The sequence below is a fragment of the Anas acuta genome, unplaced genomic scaffold (assembly GCF_963932015.1).
Source record: "Anas acuta unplaced genomic scaffold, bAnaAcu1.1 SCAFFOLD_364, whole genome shotgun sequence".
Taxonomy (NCBI): Eukaryota; Metazoa; Chordata; class Aves; order Anseriformes; family Anatidae; genus Anas; species Anas acuta.
In genome coordinates, this window is record NW_027076053.1 from 6130 (window position 1) to 29570 (window position 23441).

Here is a 23441-nt window from a genome sequence, read left to right on the forward strand (position 1 = left end):
CCCAGGGTCCTGGGGGGGTCCTGGTGTGGGTGGGGGTCCCACTGCCCCGGGGGGGGTCCCATCACCCCGGGGGGGGTCCCATCACCCGGGGGGGGGTCCCGGGCCCCCCCCTCAGCGCTCGGAGCGCAGGTCGGTGGTGAGGGGGTCGTGCTGGATGGTTTGGTGCAGCATGAGGGCCAGCAGCCCCGCGCGGTTGGTCATGGCCGCGCGCACGTTGCGCTCCTGCTCGAACAGCTCGTCCAGCTTGTACCACTGGGGGGGGGTTAATTAATTAATTGGGGGGGTTAATTAATTGGGGGGTTAATTAATTGGGGGGGGTTGATTATGGGGGGGGTTAATTGGGGGGGGGAATGAGGAAGGTTGATTGGAAGGAAGGGTTTGGAGAAAATGGGGAGGGAAAAGGGATGGGAGAATTGGGGGGGCATAAATTGGGGGGGTGTTAATTGGGGGGGGTTAATTAATTGGGGGGGTTAATTAATTGGGGGGGTTAATTAATTGGGGGGTTAATTAGGGGGGTGTTAATTGCGGGGGGGAATGAGGAAGGTTGATTAGAAGGAAGGGTTTGGAGAAATGGGGAGGGAAAAGGGAGAATTGGGTGGCACAGCTCGGGGGGGCGTTAATTGGGGGGGTTAATTAATTAATTGGGGGGTTAATTAATTGGGGGGGGTTGATTAGGGGGGGTTAATTGAGGGGGGGAATGAGGAAGGTTGATTGGAAGGAAGGGTTTGGAGAAAATGGGGAGGGAAAAGGAATGGGAGAATTGAGCGATGGCTCGGGGGGGGGGCACAAAAATGGGGGGGGGCGTTAATTAATTAATTGGGGGGGTTAATTAATCGGGGGGGGTTGATTATGGGGGGTTAATTGAGGGGGGGAATGAGGAAGGTTGATTGGAAGGAAGGGTTTGGAGAAAATGGGGAGGGAAAAGGGATGGGAGAATTGGGGGGGCATAAATGGGGGGGGTGTTAATTGGGGGGTTAATTAATTGGGGGGGTTAATTAATTGGGGGGTTAATTGGGGGGGGTTAATTGCGGGGGGGAATGAGGAAGGTTGATTGGAAGGAAGGGTTTGGAGGAAATGGGGAGGGAAAAGGGCTGGGAGAATTGGGGGGGCATAAATTGGGGGGGTGTTAATTGGGGGGGTTAATTAATTGGGGGTGTTAATTAGGGGGGGTTAATTAATTGGGGGTGTTAATTAGGGGGGGTTAATTGCGGGGGGAATGAGGAAGGTTGATTGGAAGGAAGGGTTTGGAGGAAATGGGGAGGGAAAAGGGATGGGAGAATTGGGGGGGCATAAATTGGGGGGGCGTTAATTAGGGGGTGTTAATTAATTGGGGGGGTTAATTAGGGGGTGTTAATTAATTGGGGGGGTTAATTAGGGGGGGTTAATTGCGGGGGGGAATGAGGAAGGTTAATTAGAATTAAGGGTTTAATAAAAATGGGGATGGAAAAGGGAGAATTGGGTGGCACAGCTCGGGGGGGCGTTAATTGGGGGGTGTTAATTAATTGGGGGTTAATTGGGGGGTTAATTAATTGGGGGGTGTTATTAATTGGGGGGGTTGATTAGGGGGGGTTAATTGAGGGGGGAATGAGGAAGGTTGATTAGAAGGAAGGGTTTGGAGAAAATGGGGATGGAAAGGGATGGGAGAATTGGGGGGGCATAAATTGGGGGGGGGCGTTAATTAGGGGGTTAATTAATTGGGGGGGTTAATTAATTGGGGGGTGTTAATTAATTGGGGGGGTTAATTAGGGGGGGTTAATTGCAGGGGGTGATGAGGAGTGTTAATTGGAATGAAGGGTTTGGAAAAATGGGGATGGAAAAGGGAGAATTGGGTGGCACAGCTCGGGGGGGGGGGCATAAATTGGGGGGGGGGCACCCTGGGGGGCACCCATGGGACCCTAGGGGGCACCCATGGGACCCTCAAGACTCCCTCAAGCCCCTCCAGAGCCCCCCAAACCCCTCAGGATCACCCCCAAAGACCCCAAAAACACCCAAAGCACTCCTAGGACCACCCATAGGACCCGGGGGGCACCCATGGGTGCTTCTATGACACCCATGGGACCCTTGGTGACACCCACGGGACCCTAGGGGGCACCCATGGGACCCTCAGGACTCCCTCAAGCCCCTCCAGAGCCCCCAAACCCCTCAGGATCACCCCCAAGCCCCCTAAAACCACCCGTAACCCCCCCAAGGCCCACCCTTGGGACCCGGGGGGCACCCTTGGGACCCCCAGTGACACCCATGGGTGCTTCTATGACACCCATGGGACCCTGAGGGCCACCCATGGGACCCTCAAGACCCCCTCAAGCCCTCCAGAGCCCCCAAACCCCCTCAAGATCACCCCCAATCCCCCCAAAACCACCCATAGCACCCCTAGGGCCACCCGTAGCACCCCCAGGGCCACCCTTGGACCCTGGGGGGCACCCATGGGTGCTTCTATGACACCCACAGGACTCTCAAGACTCCCTTAATCCCCTCCAGAGCCCCCCAAACCCCTCAGGATCACCCCCAAGCTCCCCAAAACCACCCGTAACCCCCCCAAGGCCCACCCTTGGGACCCCGGGGGGGCACCCATGGGTGCAGCACCCACCACGCGGACGCGCTCCAGGTCGACCTCTGCGCGGCGCAGCTTCTCCCAGCAGTAGTGGCGGTTGCACTTGCGCTTGGGCACCCGGCAGAAGTCGCCCGTCAGCTCGAAGACGTCGCGCACCAGCGGGCACCCGCACACCTCGTCCGCCGGCACCTGCACCCATGGGTGCCCCCCAGCCACATCAGGGGGGAGGCGGGTGGGGGGCGTGGGAACACGTAGGGAGCCCCCACGGGGGTTTGGGTTGGGCGGGGGGGGGCACAGGGTGGTTTGGGCGCCCTATGGCACCCATGGGTGGCCCCCCAGCATGGTGCTTGCACCCTATGGCACCCATGGGTGCACCCACAGTGTGGTTTGGGGACCCTGTAGCACCCATGGGTGCACCCCCAGCACAGTTTGGGCACCCTATAGCACCCATGGGTGCACCCACAGTGTGGTTTGGGGACCCTGTAGCACCCATGGGTGCACCCACAGGTCTAGGTGTGCCCCACAGCATGGTTTGGGCACCCTATAGCACCCATGGGTGCACCCAAAGCACAGTTTGGGCACCCTATAGCACCCATGGGTGCACCCACAGTGTGGTTTGTGCACCCTATAGCACCCATGGGTGCACCCCACAGCATGGTTCTTGCACCCTATGGCACCCAAGGGTGCACCCACACCTCTAGATGAGCCTCACAACATGGTTTGGGCACCCTATAGCACCCATGGGTGCACCCACAGTGTGGTTTGGGGACCCTATAGCACTCATGGGTGCACCCCACAGCATGTTTCTTGCACCCTATGGCACCCATGGGTGCACCCACACCTCTAGGTGTGCCCCACAGCATGGTTTGTGCACCCTACAGCACCCATGGGTGCACCCACAGTGTGGTTTGGGCACCCTATAGCACCCATGGGTGCACCCACACCTCTAGATGAGCCTCACAACATGGTTTGTGCACCCTATAGCACCCATGGGTGCACCCACAGCACAGTTTGGGCACCCTACAGCACCCATGGGTGGCCCCCCAGCATGGTTCTTGCACCCTATGGCACCCAGGGGTGCACCCACACCTCTAGATGAGCCTCATGACATGGTTTGGGCACCCTGTAGCACCCATGGGTGCACCCCACAGCATGGTCTGGGCACCCTACAGCACCCATGGGTGCACCCACACCTCTAGGGGTGCCCCACAGCATGGTTTGGGCACCCTATAGCACCCATGGGTGGCCCCCCAGCATGGGTCTTGCACCCTACAGCACCCATGGGTGCACCCACACCTCTAGGTGTGCCCTACAGGGTGCTTTGTGCACCCTATAGCACCCATGGGTGCGCCCACAGCATGGTTTGGGCACCCTATAGCACCCATGGGTGCACCCACACCTCTAGGTGTGCCCTACATGGTGCTTTGTGCACCCTATAGCACCCATGGGTGGCCCCCCAGCATGGTTCTTGCACCCTATGGCACCCATGGGTGCACCCACAGTGTGGTTTGGGCACCCTATAGCACCCATGGGTGCACCCACACCTCTAGATGAGCCTCACAACATGGTTCGGGCACCCTGTAGCACCCATGGGTGCACCCACAGTGTGGTTTGGGGACCCATAGCACCCATGGGTGCACCCACAGCATGGTTCTTGCACCCTATGGCACCCATGGGTGCACCCACACCTCTAGATGAGGCTCACAACATGGTTTGGGCACCATGTAGCACCCATGGGTGCACCCCACAGCACAGTCTGGGTACCCTATAGCACCCAGGGGTGCACCCACAGCACAATTTGGGCACCCTATAGCACCCATGGGTGGCCCCCCAGCATGGGTCTTGCACCCTATAGCACCCATGGGTGCACCCACAGTGTGGTTTGGGGACCCTGTAGCACCCATGGGTGCACCCCACAGTGTGGTTTGGGGACCCTGTAGCACCCATGGGTGCACCCCACAGCACAGTTTGGGCACCCTATAGCACCCATGGATGCACCCACACCTCTAGGTGAGCCTCACAACGTGGTTTGGGCACCCTGTAGCACCCATGGGTGCGCCCCACAGCACAGTTTGGGCACCCTATAGCACCCATGGGTGCACCCACAGCTCTAGGGGTGCCCCACAGCATGGTTTGGGCATCCTATAGCACCCATGGGTGGCCCCCAGCATGGGTCTTGCACCCTACAGCACCCATGGGTGCACCCACACCTCTAGGTGTGCCCTACAGGGTGGTTTGGGCGCCCTATAGCACCCATGGGTGGCCCCCCAGCACGTTTCTTACACCCTATAGCACCCATGGGTGCACCCCAGCCTCATCCACCCACCCTATAGCACCCATAGCACCCACAGGTGCATCCCACAGCACCCATGGGTGCACCCCGAGCCTCACCCACCCACCCCCCAGCACCCCCAGCACGATTCCTGCACCCCCTAACCCCCCCCGGGTACACCCCCAGCCACCCCCCAGCCACCCCCCAGCCCCCCAGGGAACCCCCAGCCCCCCGCAGACGCCCCCCAGCACCCATGGGTGCCTCACCTTGGGGTCCCGCGAGTGCTCGGGGCACAGCACCTGCAGGCGCTTGCAGTAGGTTTTGCTCTGGGGGTTGTAGACGTCGCAGAACAGCCGGGTGGCCCTGGGGACAGCGGGCGTGTCGGGGGGCACCCAGGGGTGGGGGGCACCCGGGGGACATGGGGGGGCACCCAGGGGACATCCCAGGGACATGGGGGGGCACCCAAGGGACATCCCAGGGACATGGGGGGGCACCCAGGGGACATCCCAGGGACATGGGGGGCACCCAAGGGACATCCAGGGACATGGGGGGGCACCCAGGGGACATCCAGGGACATGGGGGGGCACCCAGGGACATGGGGGGCACCCAAGGGACATCCCAGGGACATGGGGGGGCACCCAGGGGACATCCAGGAACATGGGGGGGCACCCAGGGGACATCCCAGGGACATGGGGGGGCACCCAGGGGACATCCAGGAACATGGGGGGGGCACCCAGGGGACATCCCAGGGACACGGGGGGGCACCCAGGGGATACTGAGGGCACCCAAGGGATATCCAGGGACATGGGGGGGCACCCAGGGGACATCCAGGGACATGGGGGGCACCCAGGGGACACTGAGGGCACCCAGGGGACATCCAGGGACATGGGGGGGCACCCAAGGGACACTGAGGGCACTCAGGGGACGTGGGGGGGCATCCAAGGGACATCCCAGGGACATGGGGGGCACCCAGGGGACACGGGGGGGCACCCAGGGGACATCCCAGGGACATGGGGGGGCACCCAGGGGACATCCCAGGGACATGGGGGGGCACCCAGGGGACATGGGGGGGCACCCAGGGGAGATGGGGGGGGGCAGTGACACCCAGGGGACACGAGGGGTGGGACACAACACCCTGGGGACATGGGGGGGCACCCTGGGGACACGGGGGGGCACCCAGGGGACCCCCAGGGGACCCCCCAGGGACATGGGGGGGCACCCAGGTGGGGGGGGGGGACACCCAGGGGACACAGGAGGGCACCCAGGGGACACCAGGAGGCTGACACCCATGGGGGGGGGTGAGGGGGGGCACCCATGGGACACTGTGGGGGGGGGGGGGAGGTGACACCCAAGGGTGGGGGGTGTCCCCCTGACTCACCCCTCGATGCGGGTGGGGTACATGGACCCGAAGGACGTCTGGCTCTCGTACTGCCGAGACGGGGGGGGCTATAGGGGCTGGGGGGGCTACGGCCCCTATAGCCCCCGGGGGGGGGTCCTATAGCCCTGGGGGGGGGGTCCTACAGCCCCCGGGGGGGTCAATAACCCTATAGACCCGTGGGGGAGAAGCCTATAGCCACCAGAGGGGACCCTATAGAACCTGCAGCCCCCTATAGCACCCAGTGGGGGGCCTGTGGGGAGAGCAGGGTGCCTATGGACACCCTAAGAGGCCCTATAGCCCCTATAGCACCCAAGGGGACCCCATAACACCTATAGAGCCCATCACCAAGGTCCATACATCCCCTATAGCACCCAGAGGCACCCCACAGCACCTCTAGCACCCAGTAACAAGGTCCATATAGCCCCTATAGCACCCAAAGGGACCCCACAGCACCTATAGAGCCCAACACCAAGGTCCATATAGCCCCTATAGCACCCAAAGGCGCCCCATAACACCTATAGAGCCCATCACCAAGGTCCATACATCCCCTATAGCACCCAAAGGCGCCCCACAACACCTCTAGCACCCAGTAACAAGGTCCATATAGCCCCTATAGCACCCAAGGGCACCCCAAAACACCTCTAGAACCCAATAACAGGGTCCAAATGTCCCCTATAGCACCCAGTAACAAGGTCCATATAGCCCCTATAGCACACAAAGGCACCCCCTAACACCTCCAGCACCCAACATCCAGGTCCATATAGCCCCTATAGCACCCAAGGGAACCCCACAGCACCTCTAGCACCCAGTAACAAGGTCCATACGTCCCCTATAGCACCCAAAAACAAGGTCCATACGTCCCCTATAGCACCCAAAGGCACCCCCTAACACCTCTAGCACCTAAAAACAAGGTCCATATAGCCCCTATAGCACCCAAAGGGACCCCATAACACCTATAGAGCCCAACACCAAGTCCCATATGTCCCCTACAGCACCCAGAGGCACCCCCTAACACCTCCAGCACCCAGTAACAAGGTCCATATGCCCCCTATAGCACCCAAAGGAACCCCATAACACCTATAGAGTCCATCACCAGGGTCCATACGTCCCCTACAGCACCCAAAGGCACCCCACAGCACCTATAGAGCCCAACACCAAGGTCCATACGTCCCCTACAGCACCCAAAGGCACCCCATAACACCTCTAGCACCCAATAACAGGGTCCATATAGCCCCTATAGCACCCGAAGTCACTCCACACCACCTCTAGCACCCAAAAACAAGGTCCATATAGCCCCTATAGCACCCAAAAGCACCCCATAACACCTATAGAGCCCATCAGCAAGGTCCATATAGCCCCTATAGCACCCAAAGGAACCCCACAACACCTCTAGCACCCAATAACAGGGTCCATATAGCCCCTATAGCACCCAAAGGGACCCCACAGCACCTCTAGAGCCCATCACCAAGGTCCATATAGCCCCTATAGCACCCAAAGGCACCCCATAACACCTATAGGGCCCAACGTTAATGTCCATACGTCCCCTATAGCACCCAAAAGCACCCCACAGCACCTCTAGCACCCAAAAACAAGGTCCATATGTCCCCTATAGCACCCAGAGGCACCCCATAACACCTATAAAGCCCAACACCAAGGTCCATATAGCCCCTATAGCACCCAAAGACACCCCATAACACCTCCAGCACCCAATAACAGGGTCCATATGTCCCCTATAGCACCCAAAGGCACCCCCTAACACCTCTAGCACCCAGTAACAAGGTCCATATAGCCCCTATAGCACCCAAAAGCACCCCGTAACACCTATAGAGTCCATCACCAGGGTCCATACGTCCCCTATAGCACCCAGAGGCACCCCACAACACCTCTAGCACCCAAAACCAAGTCCCATACGTCCCCTATAGCATCCAAAGGAACCCCACACCACCTCTAGCACCCAAAAACAAGGTCGATACGTCCCCTATAGCACCCAAAGGCACCCCATAACACCTCTAGCACCCAAAAACAAGGTCGATACGTCCCCTATAGCACCCAAAGGCACCCCATAACACCTCTAGCACCCAAAAACAAGGTCGATACGTCCCCTATAGCACCCAAAGGCACCCTACACCACCTCTAGCACCCAAAAACAAGGTCCATATAGCCCCTATAGCACCCAGAGGCACCCCACAGCACCCATAGAGTCCAACATCCATGTCCATACGTCCCCTACAGCACCCAAGGGAACCCCATAACACCTCTAGCACCCAATAACAGGGTCCAAATGTCCCCTATAGCACCCAAAAACAAGGTCCATACGTCCCCTATAGCACCCAAAGGCACCCCATAACACCTCTAGCACCCAAAAACAAGGTCGATACGTCCCCTATAGCACCCAAAGGCACCCCATAACACCTCTAGCACCCAAAAACAAGGTCGATACGTCCCCTATAGCACCCAAAGGCACCCTACACCACCTCTAGCACCCAAAAACAAGGTCCATATAGCCCCTATAGCACCCAAAGGCACCCCACAGCACCTCTAGCACCCAATAACAAGGTCCATATAGCCCCTATAGCACCCAGAGGCACCCCATAACACCTCTAGCACCCAATAACAAGGTCCATATAGCCCCTATAGCACCCAAAACCAAGTCCCATACGTCCCCTATAGCACCCAAAGGCGCCCCACACCCCCTATAGCACCCATTAACAAGTCCCATACGTCCCCTATAGCACCCAGAGGCGCCCCCTAACACCCCCATCACCCCCCCACCCCCCCCCCACCCCCCCCAGGGGCACCCAAGGGTGCGGGCACCTTGGCGTAGCAGCGCTCCATGTGGCGCAGGGCCACCTTGGGGTTGATGGGGTGGCCGCAGGACACGCAGAAGATCTGCAGGTCGGTGTCCTCGCTGTCCCCATCGTTGGTCTGGGAAAGGGGACACGCAAACACCCCTGGGTGCTGGGAAGGGGGTGGGGAGCACCCATGGGTGCTGCGGGGGAGGGGAAAGGGGGGGGCGCCCACCTCCTCGTCCTCGCGGGGGGGGTGCCCCTTGGCGCGGGCGATGAGCCCCTCGAGCTCGTGGAAGCGGCGCTCCATCTCCTGCAGCCGCAGGCGGGCCTGGTGCTGCTCGCGCCGGATGCGCTCCAGCAGCCGCTTGCCGTGCTCCTCCGCCACGCACGGGCTCTGCTGCCACTGCTGGATCCGCTGCGGGAGGATCTCGTAGATCCGGCTGGGATCCGGTGGGGGAAATGGGGTCAGGGGGGGTGTCCCGAGGGGATCCCGGTCACCCTCGTATTGCCCCAGGGGTCTGCAGACACCTTGTAAAGCCCGAGGATCCCGGGGAGCTGGGATCTGGTGGGGATCCACCATGGGGATCTGCTGTGGTGGGATCTCGTAGATCCGGCTGGGATCCGGGGGGAAAAAAGGGTCAGGGGGGGCGCCCCGAGGGGATCCCCGTCACCCTCGCGTCACCCCAGGGGTCTGCAGACACCTCGCATCGCCCCTGGGAGCTGGGATCTGGTTGGGATCCCCAACAGAGATCCAGTAGGGGATCTGCTGCGGAAGGATCTTGTAGATCCAGTTGGGATCCGGGGGGGAAACGGGGTCAGGGGGGGTGCCCCGAGGGGATCCCCGTCACCCTTGTATTGCCCCAGGGGTCTGCAGACACCTCGTACTGCCCCAGGGAGCTGGGATCTGGTTGGGATCCACCATGGGGATCCAGTACAGGATCCTCTGTGGTGGGATCTTGTAGATCCAGTTGGAGGAACAGGGTCGGGGGGGCACCCTGAGTGGATCCCCATAACCCTCGTATTGCCCCAGCGGTCTGCAGACACCTCGCATCGCCTCTGGGAGCTGGGATCTGGTTGGGATCCCCAACAGAGATCCAGTAGGGGATCCGCTGCGGGAGGATCTCGTAGATCCGGCTGGGATCCGGTGGGGGGGGAAATGGGGTCAGGGGGGGTGCCCCGAGGGGATCCCGGTCACCCTTGTATTGCCCCAGGGGTCTGCAGACACCTTGTAAAGCGCGAGGATCCCGGGGAGCTGGGATCTGGTGGGGATCCACCATGGGGATCCAGTAGGGGATCCGCTGCGGGAGGATCTCGTAGATCCGGCTGGGATCCGGGGGGAAAAAGGGGTCAGGGGGGGTGTCCTGAGGGATCCCGATCACCCTCGTATTGCCCCAGGGGTCTGCAGACACCTCGTACTGCCCCAGGGAGCTGGGATCTGGTGGGGATCCACCATAGGGATCCAGTACAGGATACTCTGTGGTGGGATCTTGTAGATCCAGTTGGGATCCGGGGGGGGAACGGGGTCGGGGGGGTGCCCCGAGGGGATCCCCGTCACCCTTGTATTGCCCCAGGGGTCTGCAGACACCTTGTAAAGCCCGAGGATCCCGGGGAGCTGGGATCTGGTTGGGATCCCCAACAGAGATCCAGTAGGGGATCTGCTGCGGAAGGATCTTGTAGATCCGGCTGGGATCCGGGGGGAAATGGGGTCAGGGGGGGTGCCCCGAGGGGATCCCAGTCACCCTTGTATTGCCCCAGGGGTCTGCAGACACCTTGTAAAGCCCGAGGATCCCGGGGAGCTGGGATCTGGTGGGGATCCACCATGGGGATCCAGTAGGGGATCTACTGTGGTGGGATCTCGTACATCCAGTTTGATCCAGAGGGGGTAAACGGGGTCAGGGGGGCACCCCAAGGGGTTCCTCATCATATTTGTATCACCCCAGGAATCTGTTCTGGTTGGGATCTGCCATGGGGATCCTGTAGGGGATCCGCTGTGGGAGGATCTCGTAGATCCGGCTGGGATCCGGTGGGGGAAATTGGGTCAGGTGGGGTGCCCCGAGGGGATCCCCGTCACCCTCGTATTGCCCCAGGGGTCTGCAGACACCTCGTACTGCCCCTGGGAGCTGGTGGGGATCTGCCACGGGGATCCAGTAGGGGATCTGCTGTGGTGGGATCTCGTAGATCCAGTTGGGATCCGGAGGGGTAATGGGGTCAGGGGGGCACCCCAAGGAGCTCCCCATCACCTTGTATCACCCCAGGAATCTGTTCTGATTGGGATCCACCATGGGGATCCAGTAGGGGATCTGCTGTAGCAGGATCTTGTAGATCCAGTTGGGATGCCGGGGGGGGGGGGGGGGTAACACGGTCAGGGGGGCCCTGAGGGGTCCCCCACCACCTTCGTATCACCCCAGGATCACAGGGATCCGAGATCTGGTTGGGATCCACCATGGGGATCCAGTGGGGGATCCACTACGGTGGGATCTCGTAGATCTACTTGGGATCCAGGGGGGCAATGGGGTCAAGGGGGCACCCCAAGGGGTCCCTGTCCCTTTTGTCACCCCAGGAATCTGTTCTGGTTGGGATCCACCACGGGGATCCAGTGGGGGATCCGCTGCACTGGGATCTGGTCGATCCAGCTGGGATCTGGGGGTAACGGGGCCGGGGGGGGCGCCCCGCAGGGTCCCCGTCCCCCTGGGATCTGTTTGGGATCCACTGCAGCGGGGCCTTGTGGGTCTGGCTGGGCACTCAGCACCCCACCCCGCAATGGGACACCCCAAACTGGTTTGTAATGGGGTGTACTGGTCTATACTGGTTTATACTGGTCTATACTGGTCTGTACTCACTCGGCAGCCAGCTTGACACCGCAGGCCTCCCTGCAGTGCTTACACAACCCAGACACCATGAAGACCTACAACATCTTACACCACTTGGTGACACCCCATACTGGTCTATACTGGTTTGTACTGGTTTATACTGGTCAGTACTCATCAGTACTCACTTTGAAGCCAGCTTGACGTCGCTGACCTCGCTGCACCACTTGTACAACCCAAACTCCTTACGGACCCATGGCACCTTGTACTACTTTGTGACAACCCATACTGGTCTATACTGGTTTATACTGGTCTGTACTGGCCTATACTGGTTTATACTGGTCTGCACTCACTCAGCAGCCAGCTTGACACCGCAGGCCTCCCAGCAGTGCTCGCACAACTCAGACACCATAAGGACCTACGGCACCTTCCATCACTTGGCGACCCCCCCAGTAGCCTATACTGGTCCGTACTGGTTTATACTGGTCTGTACTGGTCTATACTGGTCAGTACTCACTCGGCAGCCAACTTGACACCGCAGGCCTCCCTGCAGTGCTTACACAACCCAGACACCATAAAGACCTACAACATCTTACACCCACTTGGTGACACCCCATACTGGTCTATACTGGTTTTATACTGTCTGTACTGGTCTATTACTGGTCTGTACTCACTCGGCAGCCAGCTTGACACCGCAGGCCTCCCTGCAGTGCTTGCACAGCCCAGACACCATAAAGACCTACGGCACCTTACACCACCGGGTGACACCCCGTACTGGTCTATACTGGTTTGTACTGGTTTATACTGGTCTGTACTCATCAGTACTCACTTTGAAGCCAGCTTGACGTCGCTGACCTCGCTGCACCACTTGTACAACCCAAACTCCATACAGACCCATGGCACCTCGTACTACTTTGTGACAACCCATACTGGTCTATACTGGTTTATTACTGGTCTGTACTGGTCTATACTGGTCTATACTCACTCGGCAGCCAGCTTGACACCACAGGCCTCCCTGCAGTGCTTACACAACCCAGACACCATAAAGACCTACAACATCTTACACCACTTGTGACACCCCATACTGGTCTATACTGGTCTATACTGGTCTGTACTGGTCTGTACTCACTCGGCAGCCAGCTTGACACCACAGGCCTCCCTGCAGCGCTTGCCCAACCCAGACACCATACAGGACCTACGGCACCTTCCACCACTTGGCGACCCCCCCCTACTAGCCTATACTGGTCCGTACTGGTTTATACTGGTCTGTACTGGCCGGTACTCACTTGGCGGCCAGCTTGACGCCGCAGGCCTCGCTGCAGTACTTGGAGGGGGGCCGCGCGGGGCGGGTGCAGCCGGGGCCCAGGCACTGCCCCAGCCCGGCGGGGTCGCGGGCGTCCGGGCGCTCGGGGTGGCGGCTGCGCTCCCGGTGCCGCGGCTTCTGCCGGTGCCGCTTGTAGCGCTCCTCCTTCTGCCGCCGCGCCAGTCACCAGCGGGACACCGCCGCTCCCAGTGCCTCCCAGTAACCCCCGCCTGCCCTCCCAGTAACACCCAGGGTCTCCCAGTAACACCCAGGTGCCCTCCCAGTAACGCCCAGGGTCTCCCAGAAACACCCTTGTGCCCTCCCAGTAACCCCCACGTGCCCTCCCAGTAACACCCAGGGTCTCCCAGAAACCCCCTTGTGCCCTCCCAGTAACCCCGTGGCCTCCCACTGGCTCCCAGGTGCCCTCCCAGTAGCCACCCGGCCTCCCAGTAACACCCAGGTGCCCTCCCAGTAACACCCAGGGTCTCCCAGTAACACCCAGGGTCTCCCAGTAACACCCAGGTGTCCTCCCAGTAACCCCATGGCCTCCCAGTAACCCCCAGATACCCTCCCGGTAACCCCCGGGCCTCCCATTGGCGCCCAGGTGCCCTCCCAGTAACACCATGTAACCCTCCCAGTAACCCCATGGCCTCCCAGTAACACCCAGGGTCTCCCAGAAACCCCCTTGTGCCCTCCCAGTAGCCCCATGGCCTCCCACGGGCTCCCAGGTGCCCTCCCAGTAACACCCAGGTGCCCTCCCAGTAACCCCATGGCCTCCCAGTAACACCCAGGTGCCCTCCCAGTAACCCCATGGCCTCCCAGTAACACCCAGGTGCCCTCCCAGTAACCCCATGGCTTCCCAGTAACCTACAGATACCCTCCCGGTAACCCCCGGGCCTCCCATTGGCTCCCAGGTGCCTTCCCAGTGCCTCCCAGTAACCCCCAGGACCTCCCAGCTACCTCCCCAGTAACCCTCAGGACATCCCAGTAGCCCCCAGGGCCTCCCAGTGCCTCCCAGTAACCCCCAGGAGCCCTTTCGGTAACACCAAGGGCCTCCCAGTGCCCCCCAGCACCCTCCCTGATGCTCCCAGTAGTTCCCAGTGGCTCCCAGCACCTTCCCAGTGGCCTCCCTGCGGCTCCCAGAGCCTTCCCAGTGCCTCCCAGCACCCTCCCTGATGCTCCCGGTGATTCCCAGTGGCTCCCAGTGCCCTCCCTGATGCTCCCAGTAGTTCCCAGTGGCTCCCAGAGCCTTCCCAGTGCCCCCCAGCGGCTCCCAGAGCCTTCCCAGTGCCCCCCAGCGGCTCCCAGAGCCTTCCCAGTGCCTCCCAGCACCCTCCCTGATGCTCCCGGTGATTCCCAGTGGCTCCCAGTGCCCTCCCTGATGCTCCCAGTGATTCCCAGTGGCTCCCAGCACCTTCCCAGTGGCCTCCCTGCGGCTCCCAGCGCCTTCCCAGTGCCTCCCAGCACCCTCCCTGATGCTCCCGGTGATTCCCAGTGGCTCCCAGTGCCCTCCCTGATGCTCCCAGTAGCTCCCAGCACCTTCCCAGTGGCCTCCCTGCGGCTCCCAGAGCCTTCCCAGTGCCCCCCAGCACCCTCCCTGATGCTCCCAGTGGTTCCCAGTGGCTCCCAGTGCCCCCCAGTGGCCCCGCACCTTCTTGTCGGACTTCTTCTCGCGCCGCTTGACGTGCTTGACCTTGACGGCGCGCTTGCGCAGGACGGGGTCGAGGAAGGGGGCGTCCTCGGGGTCACTGAGCCACGGCTGCGGGGACACGGCACGCGTCAGCACCCCAAAAAATACCCCAAAAACAAGCAAAACGGTAAAAAAGGTGCCAGAGACCCTCAAAAGGGTGAATAAAGGAACCAAAACCACGCAAACGAGGGCCAAAAACAAGCAAAAGCGGGCCAAAAACACACAAAAATGTGCTCAAAGTATGCAAATAGGAGGGAAAAACAAAAAAATGTGCAAACGGGAGAGAAAAGGCACCAAAATTGTTCAAAGGGGAGAAAAAAAGGAACAAAAACCACGCAAAAGGGTGAAAAAAGCGCCAAATCCACATAAAAGGTGCCAAAATTATACAAAGCTACGCCAAAACTGTGCAAAAACTGCCCGAAAAAAAGTGGGAAAAGGAAGCAAAAATACAAAAATAGGAAAAAACACCAAAACCTCACGAAAAGGTGGAAAAAAAAAAAAAAACATGCAAGGAGGTATGAATGTGCCCAAAGTGCCCCAAAAATTGAAAAAATGTGTCAAAAAGCATGTAAAAAATAAGCTACCAAAACAGTGAAAAAAAAAAAAAGGACCAAAAACATGAAAAAAGGCAGAAAAAGATGCTAAAAATGTGGGAAAAGGCACCAAAAACTTGCAAAACCATGGACAAAGGTGCCCAAACCTTGCAAAAATGCAAACGAAGGAGCCAAAAATGTGCAAAAAAAAGGAAAAGAAATGCCAAAAAAAAGGCAAAGAAAAGTTCCAGTAACAGATTAAAAAGTGAAAAAAAATGCAACAAAACCACAAAAATGTAAATAATTGTAAAACCAGTGTAAATACAGTTAAAAAAATAAATAAACTCTCTCAAAACATGACTTAACGGACCAAACATGCATTAACGCGCCCCGACATGCTGATTTGGGAAAATTGGGGTGATTCCGGGTGATTTGGGGTCCCTAGGCCAGATTTTAGGGCATTTTAGGGCAATTCCCATGGGATTTGGCAAAATAGAATTTGGGGCAATTTGGGATAATTTTCGTGGGATTTGGGGTCTTTAGGACAGATCTTGGTGCATTTTATGGTAATTCCAGAATTTAGGGACCCTGCAGCAGAATTTAGAGCATTTGGGGTCAATTCCAGTGGGATTTGTCAATCCTGGACCCAAATTTGGGGCACTTTGGGTTGATTCTGGCAGGATTTGTCGTTCCCAGAGCCAAATTTGTGACACTTTGGAGATATCCTGGTGGGATTTTGTATCCCCAGGGCAGAATTTTGGGCACTTTTGGCCAACTCTAGACAAATTTGTCATTCCCAGACCAGAATTTGGGGCACTCTGGGTTCATGCTTTTAGGATTTTGTGTCTCTGGACCAGAATTCAGGCTACTTGGAGCCAATTCTGGCCGAATTTATCACCTCTGGCCCAAAATTCGGGGCGCTTTGGGTCAATTCTGCATGAATTTGCCGTCCCCAGTCCAGAATTCGGGGGCGCTTTGGTTCAATTCTGGATGAATTTGTCGTTCCCAGTCCACAATTCGGGGCGCTTTGGGTCAATTCTGCATGAATTGGTCATCCAGAGACCATAATTTGGGGCGCTTTGGGTCGATTCTGCATGAATTTGTGGTCCCGAGTCCAGAATTTGGGGTACTTTTGGTCAATTCTGGTGGAACTTGTCATCCCCAGTCCAGAATTCGGGGTGCTTTGGGTCAATTCTGCATGAATTTGTGGTCCCCAGCTCAGAATTTGGGCACTTTGGGACGATTCCTTCAGGATTTATCACCCCCAGCTCAGAATTTGGGGCGTTTCCATCAGGATTTATCACCCCCAGCTCAGAATTTGGGGCGATTCCTTCTGGATTTATCACCCCAGCTCAGAATTTGGGCACTTTGGGGCGATTCCTTCGGGATTTATCACCCCCAGCTCAGAATTTGGGGCACTTTGGGGCGATTCCTTCCGGATTTATCACCCCCAGCTCAGAATTTGGGGCACTTTGGGGCGTTTCCATCAGGATTTATCACCCCCAGCTCAGAATTTGGGGCACTTTGGGGCGATTCCTTCAGGATTTATCACCCCCAGCTGAGAATTTGGGGCACTTTGGGGCGATTCCATCAGGATTTATCACCCCAGCTCAGAATTTGGGGCGATTCCTTCAGGATTATCACCCCCAGCTCAGAATTTGGGGCACTTTGGGGCGATTCCTTCAGGATTTATCACCCCCCGCTCAGAATTTGGGGTACTTTGGGGCGATTCCATCGGGATTTATCATCCCCAGCTCAGAATTTGGGGCGATTCCTTCAGGATTTATCACCCCCAGCTCAGAATTTGGGGCGATTCCTTCAGGATTTATCACCCCCAGCTCAGAATTTGGGGCACTTTGGGGCGATTCCTTCAGGATTTATCATCCCCAGCTCAGAATTTGAGCCACTTTGTGCCATTCCTGGCCACCTTTACCCCCCCCGGCCCAGAATTTGGGGTTATTTCCCGCGTTTTCGGGTGGGCTCGGGGCGGGGGGGCTACGCACCAGCCCGTGCTCGTCGAAGGCGCCGGCGCAGAGCTCCTGGTAGAGCCGGGGGTCGAGCGGCAGCTCCTCGTCCGAGAGGGTCTCGGGGGGCCCCCCCGCCCCCAGCTGCTCCTTCAGCAGCTCCAGCTCCCCCTCGCGCCCCCGCACCAGCTGGGGGGGGGTCAGCACCCACCCGCCGGGGGGGGCAACGACACCCCCGACCCGGGGACCCCCCCCCCAATTCCCCTCCCCGCGAGCCCTCCCCAAGCACCAGGGACCCCCTCTGGGGACCCTCAGCAGGCCCAGGGCCCCCCCGCAGGGCAAAGGACCCCCCCCCCGCGGGCCCTAAAACCCCCCCCTAAGGAGCCCAGGACCCCTCCCAAATCCCCCCTAATGTCCCCAAGACCCCCCTAATGTCCCCACGACCACCCCAAGGTCACCAAGACCACCCCTAACGTCCCCAGGACCCCCCCCAACATCCCCAAGACCCCCCCTAAACGACCCTAACCCCCCCCCCAACACTCCCACCCCCCCCCAACGTCCCCAAGAACCCCCTAACATCCCCAAGACCCCCCCCCCGACATCCCCCCAAATTCCCCCAATGTCCCCAAGACCCCCCCCAAGGTCCTCAAGACCCCCCAAGGGGGCTCAGGACCCCCCCCTAATGGGACCCAGGACCCCCCCAATGCCACCCCGCTGTTTTGGGGACCCCGGCCACCCCCCAGCCCCCCGGGAAGGGACGCGAGTGACTCACCGAGGACGGGAAGTATTTGTAGGATTCCTGGGGGGGGGAAAAATGCGTCAGGGACAGCGAGGGGGGGCGTGGGGACACGTCAGGGACACGGGGTGACACGGGACGGGTGACACAGGGACACGGGACGGGTGACACAGAGGGGACACGGGGACAGATGCGGTGGGACAGACGGAGACACGTGCAGAGAGCACGGTGGGGGTGTGGGGACAGAAATAAGGACATGGGGACACGTTGGGGACACAAATACGGACATGGGGACACACTGGGGACACAAATATGGACATGGGGACACATTGGGGACACAAATACGGACATGGGGACACAAATACAGATATGGGGACACACTGGGGACACAAATACGGACATGGGGACACCCTGGGGACACAAATACGGACATGGGGACACAAATACAGACATGGGGACACGCTGGGGACACAGATACGGACATGGGGACACACTGGGGACACAAATACGGACATGGGGACACGTTGGGGACACAAATACAGACACAGGGACACGTTGGGGACACAAATACGGACATGGGGACACACTGGGGACACAATACGAACACGGGGACACCCTGGGGACACAAATACGGACACGGGGACACACTGGGGACACAAATACGGACACGGGGACACCCTGGGGACACAAACATGGACACGGGGACATGTTGGGGACACAAACATGGACACGGGGACACACTGGGGACACAGATACGGACATGGGGACACTCTGGGGACACAAATATGGACACGGGGACACCCTGGGGACACAAATATGGACACGGGGACACACTGGGGACACAAATATGGACACGGGGACACCCTGGGGACACAAATACGGACACGGGGACACCCTGGGGACACAAATACGGACACGGGGACACGTTGGGGACACAAATACGGATATGGGGACACACTGGGGACACAAATACGGATATGGGGACACACTGGGGACACAAATACGGATATGGGGACACATTGGGGACACAAATACGGACACGGGGACACGTTGGGGACATAAATACGGATACGGGGACACACTGGGGACACAAATACGGACACGGGGACACCCTGGGGACACAAATACAGACACGGGGACATGCTGGGGACACAAATATGGATATGGGGACAGACAAGACAGACATGGGGACGTGTTGGGGACATAAATATGGACACAGGGACACACTGGGGACATAAATATGGACATGGGACAGACAGGACAGACATGGGGACACCCTGGGGACACAAATACGGACATGGGGACACACTGGGGACACAAATACGGACACGGGGACACGTTGGGGACACAACATGGACATGGGGACACTTTGGGGACACAAACATGGACATGGGGACAGCCAGCACCCCACTGCACCCACGAGGACGATGCAGGGCACGCCGCCAAGCCCCGGCACCCGCACAGGGTGACACGGGGGTGACACAGGTGACACAGGTGACAAGGGACTCACGCGGGCGCGCAGCTGGCACTGTCGCAGGCGGCACTTCTGTCGGATCTTGTTGGGGCCCCCGAATTTCTTCATGTCGCGACAGAAGTCGCACTGCCCGCAGTCCTCGGGGCGCCGGCACGCCTCGCACTCCCCGCACATCCGGGCTGAGCGCTTGATCTGCGGGGCACGGGGAGGGGACAAAATGGGGACAGTGAGGGGACAAAATGGGGACAATGTGGGGACAGTGAGGGGACAGCGAGGGGAGAGAGAGGGGATAATGTGGGGACAGTGTGGGGAGAGGGAGGGGACAATGTGGGGATAATATGGGGAGAGAGATGGGACAATATGGGGACAGAGAGGGGAGAGGGAGGGGACAAAACGGGGACAATATGGGGAAAGGGAGGGGACAACACAGGGAGAGTTAGGGGACAATGTGGGGACAATGTGGGGACAGCGAGGGGACAATGTGGGGACAATATGGGGAGAGAGAGGGGACAATGTGGGGAGAGTTAGGGGACAATGTGGGGAGAGGGAGGGGACAATATAGGGACAATATGGAGAGAGAGAGGGGACAGTACAGGGAGAGTTAGGGGACAATGTGGGGACAATATGGGGACAATATGGGGAGAGGGAGGGGACAATGTGGGGACAAGGAGAGAATTATATGGGGACAGCTGAGGGGAAATTGAGGGGACTTCCCAGGGACAATGTGGGGACAGAGAGGGGACAATGTGGGGACAGCCAGGGGATAAAATGGGGACAGTGAGGGGACATCCAAGAGATAAGATGGGGACAGTGAGGGGACATCCAAGGGATAGTGTGGGGACAATACCGTGACAGTGAAGGGACAATAAGGGGACATCCAGGAGATAAGATGGGGACAATATGGGGACAGAGAGGGGACAGTGGGGGGACATCCAGGGGATAAGATGGGGACAGTGAGGGGACAATAAGGGGACACGTAGGGGATAAGATGGGGACAATATGGGGACAGTGAGGGACATCCAGAGGATAATGGGGGGATGTTCAGGGAATAAGATGGGGACAGTGAGGGACAGTGAGGGGACAATATGGGGACACCCAGGGGATGATGTGGGCAAGGAGACCCCAAGGGATTTGGGGATGGGAGGCACAGGGCTGGGGACGCAGGGGGGTTGTTGGGGGCGGGAGGGACAGCGGGGGTCCCTCGGGGGGTGACAGTGGGGACACGGGGGTGACATTGGGGACACGGAGGTGACATTGGGGACACGGTGACACGGCCAAACCTTGGCGGCACGGCCCTGCTCCAGCGCCAGCTCCTGCGCCTTGGCGCTCTCGTGCTCCCGCTCCTTCTCCCGAGACTTCTTGTGGCGGTAGCGGATCTCCAGCCCGGGGTCCTTCTCTTTGGGACAACGGGGGGGGGGTCAGGGGGGGTCGGGGGGGGGGACAGAGGTGACAGGGAGGTGACAGAGGTGACGGGGGGGGGGTCTCACCGCGGCACTGCAGGCAGTACCACTCGCGGATGGCCTTGGCCATCTTCTCGGTGATGTTGATGCAGTCGCCGTGGAACCACTCGTTGCAGTTGTCGCAGCCGCTGGGGGGGGCACCAAATTTTGGGGGGGGCAGTGAGTTTTTTTTTTGGGGGGGGGCACAAAAAGGGACCCCGGGGGCTCAGCTCCCCCACCCCAAAAAATAGGGACCCCCCCCTGTGTCAAAAATAGGGACCCCCCCCCTGTGTCCCATTGGCACTGCCCCCAGCTCAAATGTCCCCCGTGGCCCAAATCGACAGGACCTGGGTGCCCCCCCCCCCAAAAAAAACCCACACCCCAGTGGCCCCCCCCCCCAAAAAAAATCCACACCCCAATGCCCCCCCCCCAAAGGACCTTAAGGCCCCATGTCCCTAAAAAACCCAAAATTTGGAACCCCCCCAAAGGACCCCAAATCCCAGTGCCCCCCCCCCCCAAAGACCCCCATTCCCTGGTGCCCCCCCCAAAGACCCCACACCCCAATTGCCCCCCCCCAAAAAAAACACCCCCCAATTGTCCCCCCCAAAGGACCTTAAGGCCCCGTGTCCCTAAAAAATCCCCAAATCTGGAACCCCCCCCAAAGACACCCCAGTCCCAGTGCCCCCCCCCAAAGGCCCCCACACCCCAGTGGCCCCCCCCCCAAAAAAAAAAACACACCCCAATTGCCCCCCCCAAATAACCCCACAACCCAGAGCCCCCCCCCAAAGGACCTTAAGGCCCCGTGCCCCTAAAAAAAACCCAAAATTTGGAACCCCCCCCAAAGGACCCCAAATCCCAGTGCCCCCCCCAAAGGACCCCACACCCCAGTGCCCCCCCCCAAAAAAAACACACCCCAATTGCCCCCCCCAAATAACCCCACAACCCAGAGCCCCCCCCCCAAAGGACCTTAAGGTCCCGTGTGCCTAAAAAAACCCCAAATCTGGAACCCCCCCAAAGACACCCCAATCCCAGTGCCCCCCCCAAAGAACCCCACACCCCAGTGCCCCCCCCCCAAAAAAATATCCACCCCCCAATTGCCCCCCCTAAAGGACCTTAAGGCCCCGTGCCCCTAAAAAAAACCCAAATTTGGACCCCCCCCCCAAAAGATGCCCCAATCCCAGTGCCCCCCCCCCCCCAAAGGACCCCACACCCCAGTGACCCCCCCAAAAAAATCCCCCACCCCAGTGCCCCCAGCTCCCCCAGTGCCCCCCCCAAAGGACCCCAAATCCCAGTGGCCCCCCCCCCAAAAAAAAACACACCCCAATTGCCCCCCCCAAATAACCCCACAACCCAGAGCCCCCCCCCAAAGGACCTTAAGGTCCCGTGCCCCTAAAAAAAAAACGAAATTTGGAACCCCCCCCAAAGACCCCAAATCCCAGTGCCCCCCCCCAAAGGACCCCATACCCCAGTGGCCCCCCCCCCAAAAAAAAACACACCCCAATTGCCCCCCCCAAATAACCCCAAAACCCAGAGCCCCCCCCCCCAAAGGAACTTAAGGCCCCGTGTCCCTAAAAAAAAACAAAATCTGGAATCCCCCCAAAAGACCCCAAATCCGAGTGGCCCCCCCAAAGACCCCACACCCCAGTGCCCCCCCCCAAAAAAAACACACCCCAATTGCCCCCCCCAAAGGACCTTAAGGCCCCGTGTCCTAAAAAAACCCAAAATCTGGAACCCCCCCCAAAGACGCCCCAATCCCAGTGCCCCCCCCCAAAAGGATCCCACACCCCAGTGGCCCCCCCCCAAAAAAAAACACACCCCAATTGCCCCCCCCAAATAACCCCACACCCCAATTGCCCCCCCTAAAGGACCTTAAGGCCCCGTGTCCTAAAAAAACCCAAAATCTGGAACCCCCCCAAAAAATCCCCCACCCCAGTGCCCCCCCCAAAAAATCCCCCCCCCATGCCCCCAACTCCCCCAGTGCCCCCCCCCAAGGACCCCACACCCCAATGCCCCCCCCCCAAAGGACCTTAAAGCCCCATGTCCCTAAAAAAAAACCCAAAATCTGGAACCCCCCCAAAGCCCCCCCAGTCCCAGTGCCCCCCCCAGCGCCCCCCCCCCCCCAAATTTGCCCCCCCCGCGCCCCCCCCTCACATCATGAAGCAGTTGATGTCGGGCTTGCGGCACACGCAGTACACGGGGGCGTTCTCCTCCCCCCCCGGGCCCGCCTCCGCGTCCGAAAATTCGCTGTCCTGGGGGGGGCACAAAAAGGGGGGGTCAAGGGGGGGCACGAAAAGGGGGGGTCAAGGGGGGGGCACGAAAAGGGGGGGTCAAGGGGGGATCACAGAAAGGGGGGTACAAAAAGGGGGGGGTCAAGGGGGGGGCACAGAAAGGGGGGTACAAAAAGGGGGGGGTCAAGGGGGGGCACAAAAAGGGGGGGGAGAAAAAGGGGGGGTCAAGGGGGGGCACAAAAAGGGGGGGCACAAAAAGGGGGGGCACAAAAAGGGG

At 59.4% G+C, this 23441-nt stretch overlaps 1 protein-coding gene across 1 annotated transcript; it reads right to left on the reverse strand.

Moving 5' to 3' along the window:
- Positions 1–8: 8 nt before the first annotated feature.
- CXXC1 (CXXC finger protein 1) lies at positions 9–23222 on the reverse strand. The gene is made up of 14 exons (XM_068668384.1): positions 23088–23222; positions 20985–21085; positions 20778–20893; positions 19534–19689; positions 18060–18086; positions 17327–17476; positions 14752–14859; positions 13084–13268; positions 9223–9430; positions 9016–9126; positions 6202–6251; positions 5090–5186; positions 2588–2740; positions 9–252 (listed from the first exon to the last, which is right to left on the reverse strand). Exons 1-14 carry the CDS (start codon positions 23090–23092, stop codon positions 112–114), a joined length of 1608 nt encoding a protein of 535 aa, XP_068524485.1. The 5' UTR covers positions 23093–23222; the 3' UTR covers positions 9–111.
- Between the last annotated feature and the right edge of the window lie 219 nt (positions 23223–23441).

Bases quoted from the DNA above. Each gene is read 5' to 3' on its own strand.
- CXXC1 (XM_068668384.1), bottom strand. The intron at 18,087-19,533 runs GTGAGTCCCTTG...TCCCCCCCCCAG, and splicing joins AGTGCCAGCTGCGCGCCCGC to GAATCCTACAAATACTTCCC. The intron at 6,252-9,015 runs GTGCCCGCACCC...CCGTCTCGGCAG, and splicing joins TGGAGCGCTGCTACGCCAAG to TACGAGAGCCAGACGTCCTT.